General features: G+C 43.9%; 1 protein-coding gene across 1 annotated transcript in view; it reads left to right on the forward strand.

Moving 5' to 3' along the window:
• Window positions 1-27704, forward strand: part of LOC124266296 (BAI1-associated protein 3-like) — a gene marked incomplete at its 3' end in the record, with an annotated part of 222224 nt that overhangs the window by 87484 nt on the left and 107036 nt on the right. The window contains 1 exon segment of the mRNA XM_046701113.1: window positions 25970-26053. Coding sequence (XP_046557069.1) covers window positions 25970-26053 — 84 coding nt within the window.

The following is a 27704-nucleotide window of genomic DNA, read 5'->3' on the forward strand; positions in this document are numbered from 1 at the left end:
ATACTGCCTGGGCCTCAACTGACACATTGTAACATGTCGACATTGTCCTGGCCTTTATTGACACAATGTAACATGTCGACATTGTCTGGGCCTTTATTGACACCATGTAACATGTAGACACTTTCTGGGCCTTTATTCAAACAATGTAACATGTAGACATTGACTGGGCCTTTATTGACACAATGTAACATGTCAACATTGTCTGGGCCTTTATTGACACCATGCAACATGTAGACACTGTCTGGGTCTCAAGTGAGGCTTTGCAACATGTAGACACTGTCCAGGCCTTTATTGACACAATGTAACATGTAGACACTTTCTGGGCCTTTATTGACACAATGTAACATGTAGATACTGCCTGGGCCTCAACTGACACAATGTAACATGTCAACATTGTCTGGGCCTTTATTGACACAATGTAACATGTCGACATTGTCTGGGCCTTTTATTGACACCATGTAACATGTAGACACTTTCTGGGCCTTTATTCAAACAATGTAACATGTCGACATTGTCTGGGCCTTTATTGACACAATGTAACATATCGACATTGTCTGGGCCTTTATTGACACCATGTAACATGTAGACACTTTCTGGGCCTTTATTCAAACAATGTAACATGTAGATACTGCCTGGGCCTCAACTGACACAATGTAACATGTAGGCATTGACTGGGCCTTTATTGACACAATGTAACATGTCGACATTGTCTGGGCCTTTATTGACACCATGTAACATGTAGACACTTTCTGGGCCTTTATTCAAACAATGTAACATGAAGATACTGCCTGGGTCTCAACTGACACAATGTAACATGTAGACATTGACAGGGCCTTTATTGACACAATGTAACATGTCAACATTGTCTGGGCCTTTATTGACACCATGCAACATGTAGACACCGTCTGGGCCTCAAGTGAGGCTTTGCAACATGTAGACACTGTCCAGGCCTTTATTGACACAATGTTACATGTAGACATGGTCTGAGCCTTTATTGACACAATGTAACATGTCGACATTGTCTGGGCCTTTATTGACACCATGTTACATGTAGACACTTTCTGGGCCTTTATTCAAACAATGTAACATGTAGATACTGCCTGGGCCTGAACTGACACAATGTAACATGTAGACATTGACTGGGCCTTTATTGACACAATGTAACATATCGACATTGTCTGGGCCTTTATTGACACCATGTAGCATGTAGATACTGCCTGGGCCTCAACTGACACAATGTAACATGTAGACATTGTCTGGGCCTTTATTGACACAATGTAACATGTCAACATTGTCTGGGCCTTTATTGACACAATGTAACATGTAGACAATGTCTGGGCCTTTATTGATACTATGTAACATGTAGACACTGTCTGGGCCTCAACTGACACAATGTAACATGTAGACATTGTCCTGGCCTTTATTGACACAATGTAACATGTAGATACTGCCTGGGTCTCAACTGACACAATGCAACATGTAGACACTGTCTGGGTCCTCAACTGACACAATGTAACATGTAGACATTGCCTGGGTCTCAACTGCCACAATGTAACATGTAGACATGGTCTGAGCCTTTATTGACACAATGTAACATGTCAACATTGTCTGGGCCTTTATTGACACCATGTAACATGTAGACACTTTCTGGGCCTTTATTCAAACAATGTAACATGTAGATACTGCCTGGGCCTCAACTGACACAATGTAACATGTAGACATTGTCCTGGCCTTTATTGACACAATGTAACATGTAGATACTGCCTGGGTCTCAACTGACACAATGCAACATGTAGACATTGACTGGGCCTTTATTGACACAATGTAACATGTCAACATTGTCTGGGCCTTTATTGACACCGTGTAACATGTAGACACTTTCTTGGCCTTATTCAAACAATGTAACATGTAGACACTGCCTGGGCCTCAACTGACACAATGCAACATGTAGACACTGTCCTGGCCTTTATTGACACAAAGTAACACGTAGACACTGCCTGGGCCTTTATTCAAACAAAGTAACATGTAGACACTGCCTGGGTCTTCATTCAAACACAGTAACATGTAGACACTGCCTCACCTCAGTTGACACAGTGTAACATGTAGACACTGTCTGGGCCTTTATTGGCACCATATAACATGTAGACACTGTCTGGGCCTTTATTGACAGAATGCAACATGTAGACACTGTCTGGGCCTTTATTGATACTATGTAACATGTAGACACTGTCTGGGCCTTTATTGACACAGTGCAACATGTAGACAATGTCTGGGCCTTATTGATACTATGTAACATGTAGACACTGTCTGGGCCTTTATTGACACAGTGCAACATGTAGACAATGTCTGGACCTTATTGATACTATGTAACATGTAGACACTGTCTGGGCCTTTATTGACACAATGCAACATGTAGACAATGTCTGGGCCTTATTGATACTATGTAACATGTAGACACTGTCTGGGCCTTTATTGACACAATGTAACATGTAGACAATGTCTGGGCCTTATTGATACTATGTAACATGTAGACACTGTCTGGGCCTTTATTGACACAATGTAACATGTAGACACTGTCTGGGTCTTTATTCAAACAATGTAACATGTAGATACTGCCTGGGCCTCAACTGACACAATGTAACATGTAGACATTGACAGGGCCTTTATTGACACAATGTAACATATCAACATTGTCTGGGCCTTTATTGACACCATGCAACATGTAGACACCGTCTGGGCCTCAAGTGAGGCTTTGCAACATGTAGACACTGTCCAGGCCTTTATTGACACAATGTTACGTGTAGACATGGTCTGAGCCTTTATTGACACAATGTAACATGTCGACATTGTCTGGGCCTTTATTCAAACAATGTAACATGTAGATACTGCCTGGGCCTCAACTGACACAATGTAACATGTAGACATTGTCCAGGCCTTTATTGACACAATGTAACATGTAGATACTGCCTGGGTCTCAACTGACACAATGCAACATGTAGACACTGTCCGGGCCTTTATTGACACAATGTAACATGTAGACATTGCCTGGGTCTCAACTGCCACAATGTAACATGTAGACATTGACAGGGCCTTTATTGACACAATGTAACATGTCAACATTGTCTGGGCCTTTATTGACACCATGTAACATGTAGACACTTTCTTGGCCTTATTCAAACAATGTAACATGTAGATACTGCCTGGTCCTCAACTGACACAATGCAACATGTAGACACTGTCCTGGCCTTTATTGACACAAAGTAACACGTAGACACTGCCTGGGCCTTTATTCAAACAAAGTAACATGTAGACACTGCCTGGGTCTTCATTCAAACACAGTAACATGTAGACACTGCCTCACCTCAGTTGACACAGTGTAACATGTAGACACTGTCTGGGCCTTTATTGGCACCATATAACATGTAGACACTGTCTGGGCCTTTATTGACAGAATGCAACATGTAGACACTGTCTGGGCCTTTATTGATACTATGTAACATGTAGACACTGTCTGTGCCTTTATTGACACAGTGCAACATGTAGACAATGTCTGGGCCTTATTGATACTTTGTAACATGTAGACACTGTCTGGGCCTTTATTGACACAGTGCAACATGTAGACAATGTCTGGGCCTTATTGATACTATGTAACATGTAGACACTGTCTGGGCCTTTATTGACACAATGCAACATGTAGACAATGTCTGGGCCTTATTGATACTATGTAACATGTAGACACTGTCTGGGCCTTTATTGACACAATGCAACATGTAGACAATGTCTGGGCCTTTATTGATACTATGTAACATGTAGACACTGTCTGGGCCTTTATTGACACAATGTAACATGTAGACACTGTCTGGGCCTTTATTGACACAATGTAACATGTAGACACTGTCTGGGCCTTTATTGACACAATGTAACATGTAGACACTGTCTGGGCCTTTATTGACACAATGCAACATGTAGACAATGTCTGGGCCTTATTGATACTATGTAACATGTAGACACTGTCTGGGCCTTTATTGACACAATGCAACATGTAGACAATGTCTGGGCCTTATTGATACTATGTAACATGTAGACACTGTCTGGGCCTTTATTGACACAATGTAACATGTAGACACTGTCTGGGCCTTTATTGACACAATGTAACATGTAGACACTGTCTGTGCCTTTATTGACACAATGCAACATGTAGACAATGTCTGGGCCTTATTGATACTATGTAACATGTAGACACTGTCTGGGCCTTTATTGACACAATGTAACATGTAGACACTGTCTGGGCCTTTATTCAAATACAGTAACATGTAGACACTGCCTCACCTCAGTTGACACAGTGTAACATGTAGACACTGTCTGGGCCTTTATTGACACCATATAACATGTAGACACTGTCTGGGCCTTTATTGACACCATATAACATGTAGACACTGTCTGGGCCTTTATTGACACAATGTAACATGTAGACAATGTCTGGGCCTTTATTGATACTATGTAACATGTACACACTGCATGGGCCCTTATCGAAACAATGTAACATGTAGACACTGTCTATGGCTCAAATGACACTATGTAACATGTAGACACTGTTGAGCCCTCTGTTCGCATTTTGTAACATAGGGACGATGTTTGGTTCTAGCATGGCCATGTCAAAGTCAGGTGAATACAATCTTGTGACAGACTGCTACATCTCCAGTGTGCAATAACTGTCACTGCTGCCACTTACAAGAATCAATTGGATCTCAACTGGTCTGCTACATATCCTGTCCTTCTTCATTCAGTTTACTGGAACAGGCTCTTTCTGACAGCCACGTTTGTCTTACATGTTCCAGATCCCTCCGTGGCTTCACTCTTGATAGTTTTAGCTCACCAAGAGGTGATTATTGGCAAACCAAGACAGTGATTTTGTGCAGGCCAGCAGGCATATGTTGACTTAAGTTCTCTGGAAACTTGTGTTGCTTCATATTCTTGATACCAGATTTGCAAGTTGGAACTAACCTTATATCATCTTGCTGATCATCACTACTATGATATTTAGTGCTCCTTGCCTCTAGGCAGGAGACCTATTGTAATCGTTCGGATTATTATTATTATTATTTATTATTCCGCCGATTTTTGTACCAAACATAACTCCTAAACCAATGCTCCGAATCACTTACAAAAAATCACACAGATGCACACCGAGATGTAGATATTCCCCTTAAAAATCTCTAGGCTCTTGGCCCAATAGCAAAGGGGCAATAATTCAAAATTAATTCCAAAATTTCAACGTTTGACAGCAAATATCTCAAGAACTAATTGTTCCGACACTTCCAAATTTCTTGTACAGGTGCACAATCGAATACCCAACAATTTTGCCTGGACGGGTCAAGTCGCTAAAACGTACCATTTGGCAGTTATTTTTGTTTTCAGCTTTTCTGAGTTGTTTGCTCCCAAAATGTGCAAATTCTGCACAAAAAGTATGGTAGATAATGTCCTGGCGATTCCAGAACACTAATTGTTTTGAACGTAGATCCAAGAATAACTGAGATACAGCCTTTTAAAGAAGGAACTATTTCTTCTCCGGAACTACTTAAAAGGTACATGACCCCCGTGACCCCGGCTGTATTTGGAAGATCCGCTTGCCTGTCAAAACGTGTTTTGGCTTAGTTTTGGATGATGATATCTAGCCCTCAGATACAATAGATAGAAAGTAAAGCCAAGGAGACCTCATCGTTGCCCGCAACTATATTTATTGAATATTATTGTCAATTTTGCTACTGAAATCTGTAGTTTGTGCTTGCGCTTGTTATCAGATCTAACAATGGTCACAGGTTTTGGACTTCAACATCCTTGCTGTGTTGATCGATTTCAGATTGGATCTTGTACACTCTACCATTAAAACCTTTACCATTCTAAACTCTACCCATTGGCGGATCCAGAAGGGGGTCCAGGGGGCACGAACCCTCCCTTTTGAAAATGACTTAAGACCACATAAAAGGTTCAAACCCTTTCTTTCCCTCCCCCCTCCTCTCTCCCCCCCCTTCAAAATTCCTGGATCCGCCCATGCTACCATTGTAAGCTCTAGAATTGGAAACTCTACCATTGTAAGCTCTACCCTACCAACAGATTCCCCTATCACCCGGCCTACCAACAGATTCCCTATCATCTGGCCTACCGACAGATTCCCCTATCAGCTGGCCTACCAACAGATTCCCCTATCAGCTGGCCTACCAACAGATTCCCCTATCACCTGGCCTACCAACAGATTCCCGTATCAGCTGGCCTACCAACTGATTCCCGTATCAGCTGGCCTACCAACTGATTCCCTTATCAGCTGGCCTACCAACTGATTCCCTTCTCAACTGGGTTGAGACATTACTGATGTTTCACACCATCAGTTCTCATACTCTGTGGGAAATGTCCCAGGAATGAGTCAGAATTTGAGAAATGTTTCATCACACCTCTAGTTTGCCGTCTCTAGCCTTGAACTAAATCCTGCAGAATTTCTGCTGACCAATATTTAATGACCAATTGTAGGGATGGGTATTGGAGGTTTAAAGCATCGAACAATATTTTGCCATACATCAGGCTATATTGTGATAATTGTCACAATTTATTGTGTCATTCTCAAATTTGAATTAAAATCCTATCTGAAACATCAGTGTGTGATCTAAACTTCTCAAATTGACCATAACAAGATGATGACGTAGCTGGACGTGGAGTCATCCCACAGATGACATCCTTGCCTTGTCAGCTTGGCCATGTGGACAAGGCATCCACCTTGGGATCTGAAGGTCTGTGATTCGAATCCCAGCAATTGACTCAGAATTTTTATGGCCACTACAATGGTGCAGCATTGTGTTAACTTGAATGAGGACACAAGCTGTACATGTTTCTGGACAGCGATGACTATAACACGGACACGTGCTTATTCTGAAATAGGAGCCTTTCATTGTTCTTTACATGTTGTTTGGCATTAGCTTAAAGATTTTTATTTTTCCTTATCCTGACTCATGCTATTATTGCTTGTCTTCTTCTTCTTGCGAACACAGTGGAACACTTGTATCTCCCTAATTGAAGCTCCCTTCAATGTAAAATCACTAATTAGTACTCACCAAGAGTTGCCTCCCTCCTAGCCATTTGTGCGGGAACGGAGGCGCCACCTCTGCCCACACGCATCACTCTCTCCTTCTTCGCCCAGTGAGCAGTATGTGAGAGCGCCTGTGTCTCCCTACACTTTATATCCTTTGATTATTTTTAGTTAATTACCTCTTATAGCAGTGTAGGAAAGATGTAGAAAATCTAGCCTGTCCACAGGACTGGCAGGTCAAATTTTTTACCAGTCCTGCCAAAATCTAGCCTGTCCTCCAACTATAAATAAAACACCTTCGGCAGTAAATATTCAAAAAGGTTATAATCATTATATATATGTCATTGGTTTGCTAAAATTGACCCGACATGAGGACGGACTAGATATTTTTTTAACCCGTCCTCCACAAAATTCACCCGTCTCGGACGCTGGGACGGGCTATCTTTCCTACACTGCTTATAGTCATCTATAGAGGTTTAGCTAGTATCCTTTCAACGTTATGTATTGATATTTATTCGTGTTTCTACTGTTTATTCACGGGACGCCGTGATTGTTCAGTGGATTACGTTGATGAAAATCTGTACTGTTTGCAGGTTACGTTTTTTCTGCTGCTGATCCGCATTTAATATGCCCTAGCTGTACTGCGTCATGTTCATTTTCTTCACGTTGCAGTTGCTGTACTAATTTATCCAATTCTGCCTTTAATAAATATTTACTTTGAACCCCTCGCCAGTCTACTGCTGTTGGTCGACCCCCCTCCCGTCTGGTGTTCCGCTAGAGCAGTGGAGAGGCGTGGGACGTAGTCCGCCGTCTCCAAGAAGCGTCCTGCTTCCCCATACATCCCGTCGTCGCAGCCGAAGACTAGAGGGCTTCTACTTCATCTCAACGCAGACTCCGCACCCCCAGAGCAGCGTCGACCTCGGAGGGGAAATCAACGAAGTCTACTAGGACTTTCTCAGCCGACATTGTTCCCGTCGCAGATTTGGGCCTGTATGATGATCAGCCGATCATCATACCTGATGTACATCAAAAGAATCAAAAGAATGACGTAGACGTCACATCAGAGGGACCCCCCGTCAGCGAAGCGACTGCTACGAAGCCATCGTCGAGGAAGCCACCTTCGTGAAGGTCGTCACAGCCCACCTCCACGAAGGACCCAGATGTTCAGCATTCGCGAAGGCCTTCACGAAGGACAAATAGATCACCACCTACCTTGGACGCCGATGATCAACGCTCACGAAGAGGTTCGCAAAGGAAGATCCTTTCATCATTGAACCCAGCCTTCGCGAAGGCTTTCGTGAAGGTCAAGTCGTCACTTCCCATGACCGGACTAAGATGAAGCTATCAACGTTCATCACATTGATCTCCGTGAAGGTCACAATACAGACGCAGGTTGTCACGCCACGTCGATTTCCTCGCCGGTCTCCACGTCGATCTCTTCGTCGTTCATATCGTAGATCTACTCTCAGATGCGGAATCAACTTTCGCGAAGGCATTCGCGAAGGAGAATTCTTCCATCTTCGATTACAGAATCAGACGACACTACAGTATCTGTCTACATTCACAAGCGTTCGCGTAGGCGTTCGCGGAGAACCAGTCACCACTCCCCAAGTACGGACTCAGATGAGCCTTCGCGAAGCTCTTCACGAAGGACATCAGCTACAGTTTACAAGACATCTTCGTCCTATACATCGTAGAGGGATTCACTAGGACCTTTGCGAAGCTATAGGTCACCCTACAAGCACAGTTCGTCGGGGCTATTCACCACGTCGATCCCCTCGCCGATTTACACACAGGTATACAGCGAAGCAGAGACATCGCAGTACTTGTCAATCAACTGTATGCCACATGCCGTCTACAAGCCTACGCGAAGGCATTCGCACAGGCCATTTACAACGCAGAAACGTCGCAGTATTTATGTTATTTACAGATGAAGAGCCTAAATAAGGATCTTCAGGCCGACTGCCTACATCAAGGGCATCAACGACGCTTCGCAGATCATCACAGGAATCACCATTTCCGTATACATTGCCAGGTAGGCAATCCCGGACTACGAAACGATTACCTACATGCAAGGCGCCATACAGTCACACCAAGTTGACCACTACGCAGATCACTATGCAGATCGTCAAGATTATACAACTAGGACATGATATAGCATCATCCTAGAATGGAAATATCTTCTTCGGTACACAGACGGAAGATAGATAATACACTACAAGAGAGATACTTGGTGTCACAATTCATCACTAGCATGGACCATCAGTCGGAATCCAGGATGGGATTCACATAGATTGATATATCTACATTAGTAGATTTATGACATCATAGAGATCTTCACCTTCGGACAGATCTGCAGACAATTTCAATAACGAAATTGAGCAGCAGCCTTGCTACAGCGAGTAAAACACATAATCATCAACGATTTCCTGAGAGAAAAAATGTACAACAAGTTCAGCATTAATTCTACAATTATGACGCTGCATTGATGTATGCAGTCTACAAGCTGACAATGTACAAGTTTTATTGAGCCTATATATAAGGACGACGGCGGCATTATCTTCAAGACTGAAGTTACATTCACAGCAGCCAGGAAAATAACCTACCCAGCATTGATATTACAGGGCAAGCTATTTCGCGGCGAAATATTCGTCATTTACCATTAACCCTCGACACATGTGGTCACTCGTGTAACTTCGCAAAGTTACGGACAAGACCGACGATTGATTAAATATCAACGACGGCACTAGATTATACAAGGTTCCTTTTCCTGCTACACCGGTGACATCACAGCGCGGGTACACTACAGAATCAAATGCCTTGTTCTGATTGGACCGCAAGGGGCAACGCCCTACGCAGAGGTCGGTCATAGTTCACAGTTCAAGACATGGGTTGCAAGTGACAACAACATGTCAGTGAACGAGCAACGCCTCCATTACAGTCCAGTTAAACTGGACCTTCATGATTGGGCTGCCTTCATGGGGTTAGAGACCTCTCCTGTCCATTAAGGACGAGGGCACGGCACTCAGGCGTTTTTACACAGTCACAAGGGAAGGGTGTCAAATTCGTAGGATATAGATACAAGTTTTTGTATCTCAAGCACTACTCTCTCCGTTTTACTACGAAGTGGTGGAATCTGTTGGCGCATCTCTATGGGGACGCATCTCTCCTAGAGTGGGAGCACACCTTGACAACAATATGTCAGCTGTGATATGGACCATAGCAGACACGATCTGCACTTCCACAGGCTGGAAATGAAAGCAGTAATAAACGCGACACTTCACCGGAGCAGTTTTTTTATAAATGCTCATCTAACGGTACACACGGTCACCTCTACAGTGACTGTCTACATTCACAGAAGGATCAACAAAGTTGGCGAACCTTCTGGACCTCTGCTTTCAGTTGATCAGCTCATCTCGACGACCCCCAACCACTCAGTCTACCGAAGTACGTCAGACCTCATCTACTATGGTGGACCAAGAGGTCAAATGTTTGCGAAGGCATCTATTTAATAGAGCCGGAATTCAAAACCCATCTCTATGTAGACGCGTCGCTCCAAGGTTGGGGAGTACACCTCGCCAACCGGACGACATCAGGGTTATGGAATCAACAAGAGAGCAAACTGCACATAAACTTGCTAGAAATGCAAGCAGTAGTAAACGCCATACTACATTGGAGCAACATTCTACAGAATGCGCATCTGATGATTCACACAGACAATTCAACAGTGGCGTTTTATGTGAACAAACAAGGCTCAACGAGGTCACTGAACCTATTGACTCTATGTTTTCAATTGTTCGATCTAATCGACAATCTCAACATACATGTCAGAGCATGTCACATTCCAGGAGCCAAGAATGTTATAGCAGACGCTCTCTCTCGGCCACACCTACCATCGCCGACAGAATGGATGCTCCATACAGAGATATTTGCACAAATTATCAAGAAAATAGGAGCTCCGCTAATAGACCTATTTGCCACTCACTTCAACAATCAGCTAACAACATTCGTATCACCAGTCCCAGACCTACTAGCATGGGCAACGGACGCACTAAGCATATCGTAGGAAGGCCTCAACGCGTACGCGTTTCCGCCGCCAGCGTTAATCCCACAGGTGTTACAGAAAATCAAGCAAACTCGGAGCCTCCAAATGATTTTGGTCGCGCCCTATTGGCCAGCGAGAACGTGGTTTCCAACTCTTATTCAAGGAATTGGACAACCAATACTACAACTTCCAAAGCGCTCGAATCTACTAGTACATCCTCACACCAAACAAGCGCACGGAAGGCCAGAAGCATTCCAACTTCACGTATGGACTGTATTAAGGCATGTCTAAACAAGAGAGGTTATTCAGCCAAAGCGGCGAAAGCAGTCACGCTTGCTTTACGCAACTCCACGCGCAACTTGTATGACGACAAGTGGCACAGCTTTGAAACATACGCTGCAAAAAAAAAAGAAAAAAAAAGGGATTTACAGCTAGAAAACGCTACACATCCACAAGTGGCTGACTACCTATGTTACTTAAGACAGACTAAACGTCTAACAGGCTCAACATTATCAACATATCTCGCAGCTTTAAGCTCCGTGATAACTATGAGAACGGGTGTCAAGTTAACCAAAACACCAGAGTTATTGGCCTTACTACGTGCATTCCGATTGAAGGATCAGAAACAGAGATTTCGGGCTCCAGCATGGGATCTAAATATAGTGCTCCAACACCTCACAAGTGAGGCATATGAACCACTGGAATCAACATCATTCGAATTTCTGACACAGAAAGCATTGTTCCTGTTATCCCTAGCAACGGCAGCCAGGATGTCAGAAATTCACGCACTAGATTATGAGAGAATACGGTTTGATTACAATCAAAACATCGTGCATATGGGACTACGCTGGGATTTCATCGCCAAGAATCAATTGCCAGGTCAACCAGACAGATTATTCCACGTCCCTGCACTCTCGTCAATTCTCGGACCTCATGATACGCTTGATCTATCATTATGCCCAGTCAGAGCACTCAAAATCTACCTACAACGATCCAAACCGAGGCGACGAAAACTCAAGTGGTTATTCATCCCTCTATCGACAGCTACACAGACTGAAGTCTCGCGTACCACGATTTCGATATGGATCAGAACTGTCATACTTCGCGCCTACAAGGCTGCAGGACTTGACCCTCCAAGAGCATCTAATCCACATGGAATTAGAGCACTGGCTTCAACACTCGCTCTACACGGCAATTGCTCTTTGAATACCATTATGGAGGGCTGCTTTTGGAAATCCGATATGGTGTTTGCCAACCACTATCTGAGAGATATCACCACCGAGGATCTCAGGTATTCACCATTTCGGTCCCATGGTCCTCGCACAGCAGTTGACAGTCCCTCGGAGAGGATAAGTCATAGCCTTACGAGATTTTTCACTGTTTATATCATAACAGTACTATCTAGCTAATAACTCTACGAAGTTTTATGCTATCATTTATATTAAGCTTAAGTCTATTTTTAGTCTTAAGCCCAGTACTATTACTGTTTATATCACAACAGTACTATCTAGCTAATAACTCTACGAAGTTTTATGCTATTATATATATTAAGCTTAAGTCTATTTTTAGTCTTAAGCCCAGTACTGACATTGTACGTACTTTGGGTAGCTTCTCCATTTGGGAGTAGCTTAATTATTATTATGTTTATCATAATATCTAATTATATTGTAGTAACCCATATATGGCAGCTGGTAAACTTAGCAGCAGGAATTTAGCAATTCCGTGCCATTATGAAGTTCCCATAGGGGTTATTACAGTTATTAAATCACTAATTATTAAAATCCAAAGTATTCTGTTTTCCCACCTCCGTATCCGTAGGATTCTACAAGCAATAATAGCATGAGTCAGGATAAGGAAAAATATGTAATTTTCTGAATAAAATTGATATTTTATACTTATCCTGACTCATGAGGTAAGCCCTCCCATCCTCCCCACATAACACTTTGGATTTCCCAGTAAATTCAAGTGTTGGGCTCATTATATAAGGAGAGAGTGATGCATGTGGGCAGAGGTGGCGCCTCCGTTCCCGCGCAAATGGCTAGGAGGGAGGCAACTCTTGGTGAGTACTAATTAGTGATTTTACATTGAAGGGAGCTTCAATTAGGGAGATACAAGTGTTCCACTGTGTTCGCAAGAAGAAGAAGACAAGCAATAATAGCATGAGTCAGGATAAGTATAAAATATCAATTTTATTCAGAAAATTACATTTTCAACAGTAAGTAACATTAGGATATATCTTTATACAAAGTAGCTGGATCACTGGCTGCCAGTCAACCAGTTTGTTCATCTCTCTACACTGATACCAACATGGTAGTGTTCTGGGCATAGTCACTCAGTTTGTTCCTCTCTCTACACTGATACCAACGTGGTAGTGTTCTGGGCATAGTCACTCAGTTTGTTCCTCTCTCTACACTGATACCAACATGGTAGTGTTCTGGGCATAGTCACTCAGTTTGTTCCTCTCTCTACACTGATACCAACGTGGTAGTGTTCTGGGCATAGTCACTCAGTTTGTTCCCTCTCTACACTGATACCAGCGTGGTAGTGTTCTGGGCATAGTCACTCAGTTTGTTCCTCTCTCTACACTGATACCAACGTGGTAGTGTTCTGGGCATAGTCACTCAGTTTGTTCCTCTCTCTACACTGATACCAACGTGGTAGTGTTCTGGGCATAGTCACTCAGTTTGATCCTCTCTCTACACTGATACCAACGTGGTAGTGTTCTGGGCATAGTCACTCAGTTTGTTCCTCTCTCTACACTGATACCAACGTGGTAGTGTTCTGGGCATAGTCACTCAGTTTGTTCCTCTCTCTACACTGATACCAACGTGGTAGTGTTCTGGGCATAGTCACTCAGTTTGTTCCTCTCTCTACACTGATACCAACGTGGTAGTGTTCGGGGCATAGTCACTCAGTTTTTTCATCTCTCTACACTGATACCAACGTGGTAGTGTTCTGGGCATAGTCACTCAGTTTGTTCCCCTCTCTACACTGATACCAACGTGGTAGTGTTCTGGGCATAGTCACTCAGTTTGATCCTCTCTCTACACTGATACCAGCGTGGTAGTGTTCTGGGCATAGTCACTCAGTTTGATCCTCTCTACACTGATACCAACGTGGTAGTGTTCTGGGCATAGTCACTCAGTTTGTTCCTCTCTCTACACTGATACCAACGTGGTAGTGTTCTGGGCATAGTCACTCAGTTTGTTCCTCTCTCTACACTGATACCAACGTGGTAGTGTTCTGGGCATAGTCACTCAGTTTGTTCCTCTCTCTACACTGATACCAACGTGGTAGTGTTCTGGGCATAGTCACTCAGTTTGTTCCTCTCTCTACACTGATACCAACGTGGTAGTGTTCTGGGCATAGTCACTCAGTTTGTTCCTCTCTACACTGATACCAACGTGGTAGTGTTCTGGGCATAGTCAACCAGTTTGTTCCTCTCTACACTGATACCAACGTGGTAGTGTTCTGGGCATAGTCACTCAGTTTGTTCCTCTCTCTACACTGATACCAACGTGGTAGTGTTCTGGGCATAGTCAACCAGTTTGATCCTCTCTCTACACTGATACCAACGTGGTAGTGTTCTGGGCATAGTCACTCAGTTTGATCCTCTCTCTACACTGATACCAACGTGGTAGTGTTCTGGGCATAGTCACTCAGTTTGTTCCTCTCTCTACACTGATACCAACGTGGTAGTGTTCTGGGCATAGTCACTCAGTTTGATCCTCTCTCTACACTGATACCAACATGGTAGTGTTCTGGGCATAGTCACTCAGTTTGTTCCCCTCTCAGCTGCCATTTTCTACTGTCAGTCAGACCTTATCTCTCTAAATAAACAGGTCCCTGTGTCCAAACCATAGCTATGTCAGATTGTCAGAATGTAGATATGATAGTCAATAGAGCTGTTATGTCAGATGTCCAAACCATAGCTATGTCAGATTGTCAGACAGTAGATATGACAGTCAATAAAGCTGTTATGTCAGATGTCCAAACCATAGCTATGTCAGATTGTCAGACAGTAGATATGACAGTCAATAGAGCTGTTATGTCAGATGTCCAAACCATAGCTATGTCAGATTGTCAGACAGTAGATATGACAGTCAATAGAGCTGTTATGTCAGATGTCCAAACCATAGCTATGACAGATTGTCAGACAGTAGATATGACAGTCAATAGAGCTGTTATGTCAGATGTCCAAACCATAGCTATGACAGATTGTCAGACAGTAGATATGACAGTCAATAGAGCTGTTATGTCAGATGTCCAAATCAAAGCTATGTCAGATTGTCAGATGGTAGATATGACAGTCAATAGAGCTGTTATGTCAGATGTCCAAACCATAACTATGACAGATTGTCAGACAGTAGATATGACAGTCAATAGAGCTGTTATGTCAGATGTCCAAACCATAGCTATGACAGATTGTCAGACAGTAGATATGACAGTCAATAGAGCTGTTATGTCAGATGTCCAAACCATAGCTATGTCAGATTGTTAGATGGTAGATATGACAGATGGGGGACATTGCCATATTAGTGGCAAACACTTGTTTGAACTGTATTCCCTTCAAATGTTGTTCAAAGGTTTTGCTAAATCAATCATCAAAACACATCCCAATATGCAGTTGAAGCACACTACCCATGATTGTCTCAACAAGCACTATTAACTCAATGCGGCTAACTGTATAAAACACCAAAACTTTTCAATGATTTTACCAGTATCTGTTACAATGGAATGCACAACACCAGGATGTCATGCTACAAATGGCGTCCTGAGGCACCTATGGCTCCCCAAACAGACGTCTGTGCAATAGAACTGTACGAAACCGCATAAAGGCACATGGGATGAGGAATTCTGCTCGCATGTAGGTGATTCTGGACAGCGGCCAAGCCAACTATTGAATCCTGGGATATAGGTGGGGCGCTACCTACTGAGATATGAAGACCGGTCGAAAGGGTAATAGTACAGGAGGCTGAGCCAGAAACCTGAGAATTACCAGAAACCATCTTTGAGCCGACCAAAGAGGTGCAAGGACCACAAGTAGTTGAGCTGGTTGTGTGGCTAGCTGCGACAGGACCTTGGAAATCAGCGTAACTGGTGGGAACACCCACAGTACCCTGTTCGTCCAATCGAGCGGAAAGGCGTCGTTGGCTAGCGGCCATGGATCTGGTATCCGAAAGCAAACACTGGTATCTGGTTCATCACTCCAGAGGCGGGAGATAATCTCGATTATCTCCCAATCGAGCATCCACTCATGTGGGGCTAGTATACGTTATGAGAGAGCATCTGCACGGACGTTGTCTACCCCCAGGAGAGGAACAGGCAAAACCCAAATGTTGAACTGGTCACACCAGAGTAGAAACTGCCACGCCTCCTGAAAGACTGAAGTAGTGACGGAGACACCGTGCTGCCTTGCTCCAGGATGTAAGTTATGGCCGTCTGGTTTTCCATCTCTAGACGCAACACCTGGCCACGAAACCAAGTTCTAGCTGAGGCAATGGGGAAATGGAGGAACTGCGTAACAGTCCTGTGGACTTTGGCAATGCGGTCCGGAGCCAGGGCAACAATCCCCAGCTATGTCGGAACCAGTTATGATTTCTTGAGGTTGATAATCCAGCCCAGTTTTACGAGAATATCCATCACCCAATGTGTGGAGTCTCAGCTTAACTGTTGGCCTAGGGCCCCCAGTAATCAATCCTCTAGGTACGGGTGACAACATCTGCCCAGAGACCTGGCTAACTGAGCTGGGATTAGCATGAGTTTGGTGAACACCCTCGGCACCGTGGAGATGCTGAAAAGGAGTACCCAAAACTGGTAGCACTTCCCGTCGAAGGAGAACCAAAGGTACTTCTTGAAATCTGGGTGCATGGGAACATGTGTCTTTGAGATCGATTGACGTGAGCCAATCCCCTGTCTCGATGGATGAGATCACTGACCGTAGTGTCTCCATCCTGAAAGATGGCACCTCTATTAAATTGTCCAGCCCTCTGAGATTCAGAATGGGTCTGAACCCTTCGTCCTTCTTGGTCACTAGAAAGTAAGTGGAATAAAACCCCTCTCCTTGTTAACTTTCCAGGACCACCTCGATGGCTGCCTTGTCCAGTAACGACTGAACTTCGGCATGGAGAACTTCCGCCTTGTCTCTGGAGGCTGGCACAGGAGTATGCCGAACCCCAAAAAAGGATGGAGGACCTTGCCTCCACTGTGGCAAATGGCCATCCCTGAGCGTTTGATGTGGTTGCCTCCCACTCCCGAAGGAATAGGGACAGCTGTATGCCTACAGGGACATGTGGCATGAGGCAATGCACCCCCACAGTCGGCAAGTCTCCGTTTGCGTGTCTGCGGGGCACTAAGGGCTCTGGGGGGAGACTCAACGGGAAGCCGGGGCTTGCCCCTGCCTCGTGCCCTCCTGCTCTGCTTATTCTTCAATGGCGCCGCCCATTTTGCAGGTTCCTTCACCAGCGTGGAAGGATAAGTGGATGCAAGAGGCGAGGACCGCTGGCGAGATGAGGAGGGGTGTTCTAACAAAGACTTAGAGTCTTTGAAAGTACTCGTACCTCTCGTAATACTTTCAGTGCCCCAGGGAAACGGGAAGTGTCCATTTTGTAAGGCAGTGAAAGTAGCGCCTCCTGTGTGGCCGGGGAATAACATGTCTCCAAAAGCCACAACCGACGCAGGCCCATAACGGCGCCCATCATCTCACTGGCACAGCATCTAATACTGTCCCTAGCCACAATAGCAAGGGCGACGACGTATAGTCACCACTTGAGCCCTGGTCCACCAACTGCCCCTGTAACGCCAACATGCATACACGAGCTCACCGGTAAACCTCCTCGAAGGAACGGTAGGCTGACATAAGTGCGGGGGCGCTAGCTGGAAAAGGCGGCAGCCGCCATCCCTGCCTGGCAAAAGCCAGGTAGGAAGAGGTGGACCTCCCAAGGGTAACGGAGGCATTCATCCACCACTAGTGGCTCGAATAGCGCATCCTACCCCAACTGGTTCCATCTGCCGATCTCTGGAAGATCAAAGCGTGAACAGGAACCAGTCAGAAGCGGATTTACTTCCTCTCTCACGAGCGATGGCGTAGCCTCGCCTCGGCCACCCGGCTAGGCCTCCCCCGGAAGACGGAATTTCGTGGGGTCAGGCTCCAGCACAGGAACAGCCATCTGAGGCAACACTGCCATGATACACTCACGGACTTGCCTCAGGGACAACCCGAAGGAGTACGTGACCTCCGTCTCTGACCCTTCTCTCCCCTCCATGTCAACTTCATTTCGTTTCTCGGTAACCGGACTCTCGTAATTGAGAGAGGTAGCTGAGGGCATCACAGACACAGAACATGAAGGGCTCTGAAGGTCGATCGGGGTCAAGATACCCGAGTCGCCCTGTCCCCAGCTAGAGCCAGCGCTGGGGCGCCGAGGCGCCAGGGAAGGGCCTGCCCCTACAGGATTCCCAGACTGCACACAGGGCGCCGAGGTGTCCGCGAGCCGAAAAGGAACCTGTGCCGGGTCAGAGCCAGAAGCTAGACCGACTTGAGGTCCCCCAGATGACCCATCACTGGAGCCTAGGCTTGGATCAGGGCGCCCATAGGGAGAAGCGTTCCCTGAGCCTGATCTCGGGCCGCATCTAACCCCCATAGATGCAGAGCCCAACATCTGTTGCTGGCATCTGACATCTGACTAAATATCAAGTATTAATGTTGGTGCAATGACTGAAGAAGGTGCAGGGGAGGGCTCCTTAGCAACCTAAGCTTTTTTTAGGGGCTGACTCTGAAGGCGCCTACTCTTTATTAGACCATTTGTCAGGGTGGGTCCTGGCCACAAATGTCATCCCCTGCCCGAATAAGATTGCTGTAGAACTGTGCATTCTGCTAAACACCGCAGGCAAGAATCGTGAGGATCCTTTACAGGGACAGCCGATTTGCATGTAGTGCAACTTTTTAACTGCAAAAAGAAATCGGACTCAAAACATGCCAAATGTATATATGTATATGATAAACAAGAACATGCATGGGCGACCCAAACACTAGCATAACATGAACATAACACATACGTATCAGAGATAATGCATGCTAAGAAAAGACTTACCAGAAAAAATTGCGTAAATCAACAGAACAAACTTAATTATCAGCAGTGAAAAACACAATAAATGCGTATGTAGCTAACTACAAAACACATACAAACTACCTACCCACTAATCACTGAAAACTGTAAAGTTAGACAATGAAATAGTGAGAATAGTAATGGCCCCCATCCTCCATCTTGGCAAGCACATGGCCAGCCCACTGGAACAGGAGCATAGTTACAACAAAAGATGAATGAAAATAACATCTGAAACTTCTCTAAATTGCTCAAGCAGGAAATAAGAAAACCATACATACAGTAGCCGTCTCAGAAACACTCATCGTCACAGGAATTCAAATTCCAATCGTGTAAGAAGGGATGGACACCATGCATGTCTGATCACCAGAACGACAGCATGGAAAGTGAGGTATGAGGTTTAGGCTTAGAGTTACCTGCACTTGGCCGTCAGGGGTCTGTTGGACCCTGTAGGGGTGGTCTCACAAGACAAAAACATAGTTTTTGTATTGTATATATTTTTATTCAAGATATATTTACAACTGTCGTAGGAATTTAAAATGGATATTTTAATGATGTCTTTCAGTGGCATTTAGAAGTTGTACATTGATACAAGATATTTTTATGGATTAAACTTCTTTTTAATTTCTCTCACAAGCTTTTGAGACCATTCCAGTTCACCTGATGAAGGGACCTGGAATGGTCTCGAAACGTCGTGAGAGAAAGTAAAAAGAAATTTAATCCATAGAAATATTTTGGATATTTTAATGCTTATAATTGTGTAACCCAAGGAGGATCTCTATGAAAAATAAATTGTCAGTTCTTAAAATTATCTCTGTCACATCTCATTTCTGCTCAAGGATAACACCATTGGGTGTTAACCATTGCCCTTGTGACACCATTGGGTGCTTACCATTGCCCTTGTGACACCATTGGGTGCTTACCATTGCCCTTGTGACACCATTGGGTGCTTACCATTGCCCTTGTGACACCATTGGGTGCTTACCATTGCCCTTGTGACACCATTGGGTGTTTACCATTGCCCTTGTGACACCATTGGGTGTTTACCATTGCCCTTGTGACACCATTGGGTGCTTACCATTGCCCTTGTGACACCATTGGGTGCTTACCATTGCCCTTGTGACACCATACGGTGCTTACCATTGCCCTTGTGACACCATTGGGTGCTTACCATTGCCCTTGTGACACCATTGGGTGTTTACCATTGCCCTTGTGACACCATTGGGTGCTTACCATTGCCCTTGTGACACCATTGGGAGTTTACCATTGCCCTTGTGACACCATTGGGTGTTTACCATTGCCCTTGTGACACCATTGGGTGCTTACCATTGCCCTTGTGACACCATTGGGTGCTTACCATTGCCCTTGTGACACCATTGGGTGCTTACCATTGCCCTTGTGACACCATTGGGTGCTTACCATTGCCCTTGTGACACCATTGGGTGCTTACCATTGCCCTTGTGACACCATTGGGAGTTTACCATTGCCCTTGTGACACCATTGGGTGCTTACCATTGCCCTTGTGACACCATTGGGTGTTTACCATTGCCCTTGTGACACCATTGGGTGTTTACCATTGCCCTTGTGACACCATTGGGTGCTTACCATTGCCCTTGTGACACCATTGGGTGTTTACCATTGCCCTTGTGACACCATTGGGAGTTTACCATTGCCCTTGTGACACCATTGGGAGTTTACCATTGCCCTTGTGACACCATTGGGTGTTTACCATTGCCCTTGTGACACCATTGGGTGCTTACCATTGCCCTTGTGACACCATTGGGTGTTTACCATTGCCCTTGTGACACCATTGGGAGTTTACCATTGCCCTTGTGACACCATTGGGTGTTAACCATTGCCCTTGTGACACCATTGGGTGTTTACCATTGCCCTTGTGACACCATTGGGAGTTTACCATTGCCCTTATGACACCATTGGGTGTTAACCATTGCCCTTGTGACACCATTGGGTGTTTACCATTGCCCTTGTGACACCATTGGGAGTTTACCATTGCCCTTATGACACCATTGGGTGTTAACCATTGCCCTTGTGACACCATTGGGTGCTTACCATTGCCCTTGTGACACCATTGGGTGCTTACCATTGCCCTTGTGACACCATTGGGTGCTTACCATTGCCCTTGTGACACCATTGGGTGCTTACCATTGCCCTTGACACCATTGGGTGTTTACCATTGCCCTTGTGACACCATTGGGTGTTTACCATTGCCCTTGTGACACCATTGGGTGTTTACCATTGCCCTTGTGACACCATTAGGTGTTTACCATTGCCCTTGTGACACCATTGGGTGTTTACCATTGCCCTTGTGACACCATTGGGTGTTTACCATTGCCCTTGTGACACCATTGGGAGTTTACCATTGCCCTTGTGACACCATTGGGAGTTTACCATTGCCCTTGTGACACCATTGGGAGTTTACCATTGCCCTTGTGACACCATTGGGTGTTTACCATTGCCCTTGTGACACACTGCAGCTGGGACGCTTGTCATTCATATGTCCATTGCCCTTGTGACACCATTGGGCGTTTACCATTGCCCTTGTGACACTCATTGGGTGTTTACCATTGCCCTTGTGACACACTGCAGCTGGGACGCTTGTCTTTCATATGTCCATTGCCCTTGTGACACACTGCAGCTGGGACGCTTGTCTTTCATATGTCCATTGCCCTTTGTGACACACTGCAGCTGGGACGCTTGTCTTTCATATGTCCATTGCCCTTGTGACACACTGCAGCTGGGACGCTTGTCTTTCATATGTCCATTGCCCTTGTGACACACTGCAGCTGGGACGCTTGTCTTTCATATGTCCATTGCCCTTGTTGTGACACACTTGCTTTCTGTCCATTGCCCTTGTCTTTGCAGCTGGGACGCTTGTCTTTCATATGTCCATTGCCCTTGTGACACACTGCAGCTGGGACGCTTGTCTTTCATATGTCCATTGCCCTTGTTGCAGCTGGGACGCTTGTCTTTCATATGTCCATTGCCCTTGTGACACACTGCAGCTGGGACGCTTGTCTTTCATATGTCCATTGCCCTTGTGACACACTGCAGCTGGGACGCTTGTCTTTCATATGTCCATTGCCCTTTTGACACACTGCATCTGGGATGCTTGTCTTTCATATGTCCATTGCCCCATTGCCCTTGTCTTCCATATGTCCACACACTGCAGCTGGGACGCTTGTCTTTCATATGTCCATTGCCCTTTTGACACACTGCATCTGGGATGCTTGTCTTTCATATGTCCATTGCCCTTGTGACACACTGCAGCTGGGACGCTTGTCTTTCATATGTCCATTGCCCTTGTGACACACTGCAGCTGGGACGCTTGTCTTACATATGTCCATTGTTGGACGCTTGTCTTCATATGTCCATTGCCTTTTGACACACTGCATCTGGGATGCTTGTCTGGACGCTTGTCATATGTCCATTGCCCTTGTGACACACTGCAGCTGGGACGCTTGTCTTTCATATGTCCATTGCCCTTGTGACACACTGCAGCTGGGACGCTTGTCTTCCATATGTCCATTGCCCTTGGACGCTTGTCTTCCATATGTCCATTGCCCTTGTGACACACTGCAGCTGGGACGCTTGGCATTCATATGACCATTGCCCTTGTGACACACTGCAGCTGGGACGCTTGTCTTCCATATGTCCATTGCCCTTGGACGCTTGTCTTCCATATGTCCATTGCCCTTGTGACACACTGCAGCTGGGACGCTTGACTTTCATATGTCCATACAGATTCTACACAGTGGGTACTGTCATTGTCATTGTTCATACTGATGTTTGGATTTGTTGGTTGTGTTAAATATTTCTCTAGATTTCCTATGAGCATTGTACTCATTGTGACATCAGTTTCTTTGCTTGCTAGCTGACTGTTCATCAGTAAGAACTTCTCCACCCTTACATGTATCAACTGCCTGCTCTAATGTCAGGTCACAGTCTCTCAATACCTCATTCTTGTTTACTTTTCTGCAAACAATTCTGTTTCTAATAAAACCTTCAAATACATCACCAAGCTTACAGTTTTTATATTTATTTTTCAAATCCCAGTTCAATTGCCTCCCCTGATTTCTATGATCTTCAGATCATTCACTGAGAAAGTTTCTTCCCAGTTATAACATATGTTGAGGTTTAATACAGTCGGGACCAGGGTGCAATCAGTGAGTTACTGCAGTATGCTCCATATGCCCTGTTGAAATCGGGTGATGTGTGATGGCAGTTAGGGTGATGTGTGATGGCAGTTAGGGTGATGTGTGATGGCAGTTAGGGTGATGTGTGATGGCAGTTAGGGTGATGTGTGATGGCAGTTAGGGTGATGTGTGATGGCAGTTAAGGTGATGTGTGATGACAGTTAGGGTGATGTGTGATAGCAGTTAGGGTGATGTGTGATAGCAGTTAGGGTGATGTGTGATAGCAATTAGGGTGATGTGTGATAGCAGTAAGGGTGATGTGTGATAGCAGTTAAGGTGATGTGTGATGGCAGTTAGGGTGATGTGTGATGGCAGTTAGTGTGATGTGTGATGGCAGTTAGGGTGATGTGTGATAGCAGTTAGGGTGATGTGTGATGGCAGTTAGGGTGATGTGTGATGGCAGTTAGGGTGATGTGTGATAGCAGTTAGGGTGATGTGTGATAGCAGTTAAGGTGATGTGGGACAGCAGTTAGGGTGATGTGTGATAGCAGTTAGGGTGATGTGTGATAGCAGTTAGGGAGATGTAGGACAGCAGTTAGGGTGATGTGTGATAGCAATTAGGTGATGTGTGATAGCAGTAAGGGTGATGTGTGAGATCATTCTAGAAAGTTTCTTCCCAGTTATAACATATGTTGAGGTTTAATACAGTCGGGACCAGGGTGCAATCAGTGAGTTACTGCAGTATGCTCCATATGCCCTGTTGAAATCGGGTGATGTGTGATGGCAGTTAGGGTGATGTGTGATGGCAGTTAGGGTGATGTGTGATGGCAGTTAGGGTGATGTGTGATGGCAGTTAAGGTGATGTGTGATGACAGTTAGGGTGATGTGTGATAGCAGTTAGGGTGATGTGTGATAGCAGTTAGGGTGATGTGTGATAGCAATTAGGGTGATGTGTGATAGCAGTAAGGGTGATGTGTGATAGCAGTTAGGGTGATGTGCGATGGCAGTTAGGGTGATGTGTGATAGCAGTTAGGGTGATGTGTGATAGCAGTTAGGGAGATGTGGGACAGCAGTTAGGGTGATGTGTGATGGCAGTAAGGGTGATGAGTGAGAGAATTAGGGACTGTTAGAGTTATAGTCAGTGATGTCACTAGAGAGAATGGAAATGGCTGTACACTGGAGTTATAGTCAGTGATGTCACTAGAGAGAATGGAAATGGCTGTACACTGGAGTTATAGTCAGTGATGTCACTAGAGAGAATGGAAATGACTGTACACTGGAGTTATAGTCAGTGTCAGTGATGACTGTACACTGGAGTTATAGTGATGTCACTGAGAAATGACTGTACACTGGAGTTATAGTCAGTGATGTCACTAGAGAGAATGGAAATGGCTGTACACTGGAGTTATAGTCAGTGATGTCACTAGAGAGAATGGAAATGGCTGTACACTGGAGTTATAGTCAGTGATGTCACTAGAGAGAATGGAAATGGCTGTACACTGGAGTTATCGTCAGTGATGTCACTAGAGAGAATGGAAATGGCTGTCCAGCAATATCACGGCGGGGGACACCAGAAATGGGCTTCACACATTGTACCCATGTGGGGAATTGAACTTGGGTCTACGGCGTGAAGAGTGAACACTTTAACCACTAGGTGACACCACTGCCCCTGTAGCTAGAGAAATGTGGCTGAAATGCCTACTAGCAGATTCCTGATACTGATGGCATTTTGAATTTAAAACAGCTTTCCACCCCTTGTGATGATTTCATCAGTGGTTTGTTTCTTTTACAGTCAGTCTTGCAATGTAATTAACAAAACATCACACTTCTTTACAGTCAGTCTTGCAATGTAATTAACATAACATCACACTTCTTTTACAGTCAGTCTTGCAATGTAATTAACAAAACATCACACTTCTTTACAGTCGGTCTTGCAATGTAATTAACATAACATCACACTTCTTTTACAGTCAGTCTTGCAATGTAATTAACAAAACATCACACTTCTTTACAGTCAGTCTTGCAATGTAATTAACAAAACATCACACTTCTTTTACAGTCAGTCTTGCAATGTAATTAACAAAACATCACACTTCTTTTACAGTCAGTCTTGCAATGTAATTAACAAAACATCACACTTCTTTACAGTCAGTCTTGTAATTAACAAAACATCACACTTCTTTACAGTCAGTCTTGCAATGTAATTAACAAAACATCACACTTCTTTTACAGTCAGTCTTGCAATGTAATTAACAAAACATCACACTTCTTTACAGTCAGTCTTGCAATGTAATTAACAAAACATCACACTTCTTTACAGTCAGTCTTGCAATGTAATTAACAAAACATCACACTTCTTTTACAGTCAGTCTTGCAATGTAATTAACAAAACATCACACACTTCTTTTACAGTCAGTCTTGCAATGTAATTAACAAAACATCACACTTCTTTACAGTCAGTCTTGCAATGTAATTAACAAAACATCACACTTCTTTTACAGTCAGTCTTGCAATGTAATTAACAAAACATCACACTTCTTTACAGTCAGTCTTGCAATGTAATTAACAAAACATCACACTTCTTTTGCAGGATGAGAAAGAGGCAGAAAAACCACCACCTTCGGAAAACAAGTTTGGTGCTAAGCCTAAGCATCATCAACTCACCCGGAAAGAGGTTTGTGAAGTTTGACTTATTAAGGACAATGTAGACTGGTTTCGCTGCGAATCACCTCAATTGACATTTATCTGCCAGAAAACCTACTAGTCACTGAAGTATGGCTGTAGCTACTGGGTACGGACAGTGGACTTTCTGTAGAAGCCAGGACAACAAGTTGTCATCGATCATTTCATAGCCAAACCAGTATGAATTCCTCATACATTTGCAATAAAATTACACCAATATTTATCATCCATCCCAGGCGTCTAAGTGAAATAAATTATGGTGTGAAAACAAATGCCATGCATGGAAAACAGCACTGGTATGAAATGTAAACAAAACAAAGCTCACATTTTCTACTGTGTATCATTTTGGCATATTGTGAGAGATCTGCACGCCTACTTGTTGCGTACCCTTGTTCATTAGCTATAGAATATGCCTGGGAAAAATAATGAGAATCGGGGTAAATCAAGCATGACGCCATAACAAACTCAAGCACAAATTTAATTTTTCATCTCCCCTGTAGTTTCAGTATAATGCATAGTTCGTATTTTGTTAATTCTTCACGCGATTAATTTCACTATTGGTATCTTTTGCTTTGGGACCAGACAGGAGACTAGTCTAATCAATTGGCACCAATTAAATTGTATTCTAAGGGAGGTAAGTGTTTAGTTTGAAAAACACTTATAGACAGCTAGAATGAGTGAGTGAGTGAGTATGGTTTTACGCCACTTTTAGCAATATTTCAGCAATATCACGGTGGGGGACACCAGAAATGGGCTTCACACATTTTACCCATGTGGGGAATCGAACCCGGGTCTTCGGCGTGACGAGCGAACACTTTAACCACTAGGTTACCCCACCGCCCATAGACAGCTAGAATAAAAATTTGATAAAAGCATCCCCAAATCATTTTGAAAAATGATCTTTTTTGAAACTTTTTATTCACATGATGTTTAATTTTGTCAGAAACATTTTATAAATATTTTTCTGAATGGTTAGCAAATGTTTTAATGAATGTTTTATCCATGTGAATTTGTATAGTTCCAGAAGTGTTTTAGCAATGTTTTCTCTGAACATTTCGTTATAACATTTCTATAATGTTTTTGCAAAATATACCAAAAGGCTTCTGAAACATTTTATCCATGTGAATTTGTATGTGTAGACGGGCTAGTCCCATAGACGGCAAGGTCCAGCCATATTCTCTATTCTGGAACACGTATTATACATGTATTTGTGTCTCAAAACATAACATTTAAATACAACTAAATCTTTAAGGAACATTACATAGACATTAAATAAATAGGCAAATGATGGCTATTACAATTATGGAAAATAGCATTATGGATGAAGGACTATTGAATTACACATAATTACCAGCTATGGGCTGAATCAAATGGCTGGTGCTTCATCAGAACGCCTTCAATAGTGAGTATCTAAACACAATATCAAAATTATGAATGCTATGCAAAACACTAGTATAAAATACATTACAAGTGCAATACAAATTACTTTTTAAGCAATGGTTTTGCACAAATACATCACCAAGATATTGAAAAATATTTTATGTCAACATTCCATATACTTCCAACAATAATACTTTAAAATACCATAAACCAATTGAAATATTTCTGTACTGTTTATCCTTAATAAAATACATTATAATACA

Source organism: Haliotis rubra, unplaced genomic scaffold, assembly GCF_003918875.1.
Source record: "Haliotis rubra isolate DU_JTF1 unplaced genomic scaffold, ASM391887v1 Scf1245, whole genome shotgun sequence".
Classification (NCBI taxonomy): domain Eukaryota; kingdom Metazoa; phylum Mollusca; class Gastropoda; order Lepetellida; family Haliotidae; genus Haliotis; species Haliotis rubra.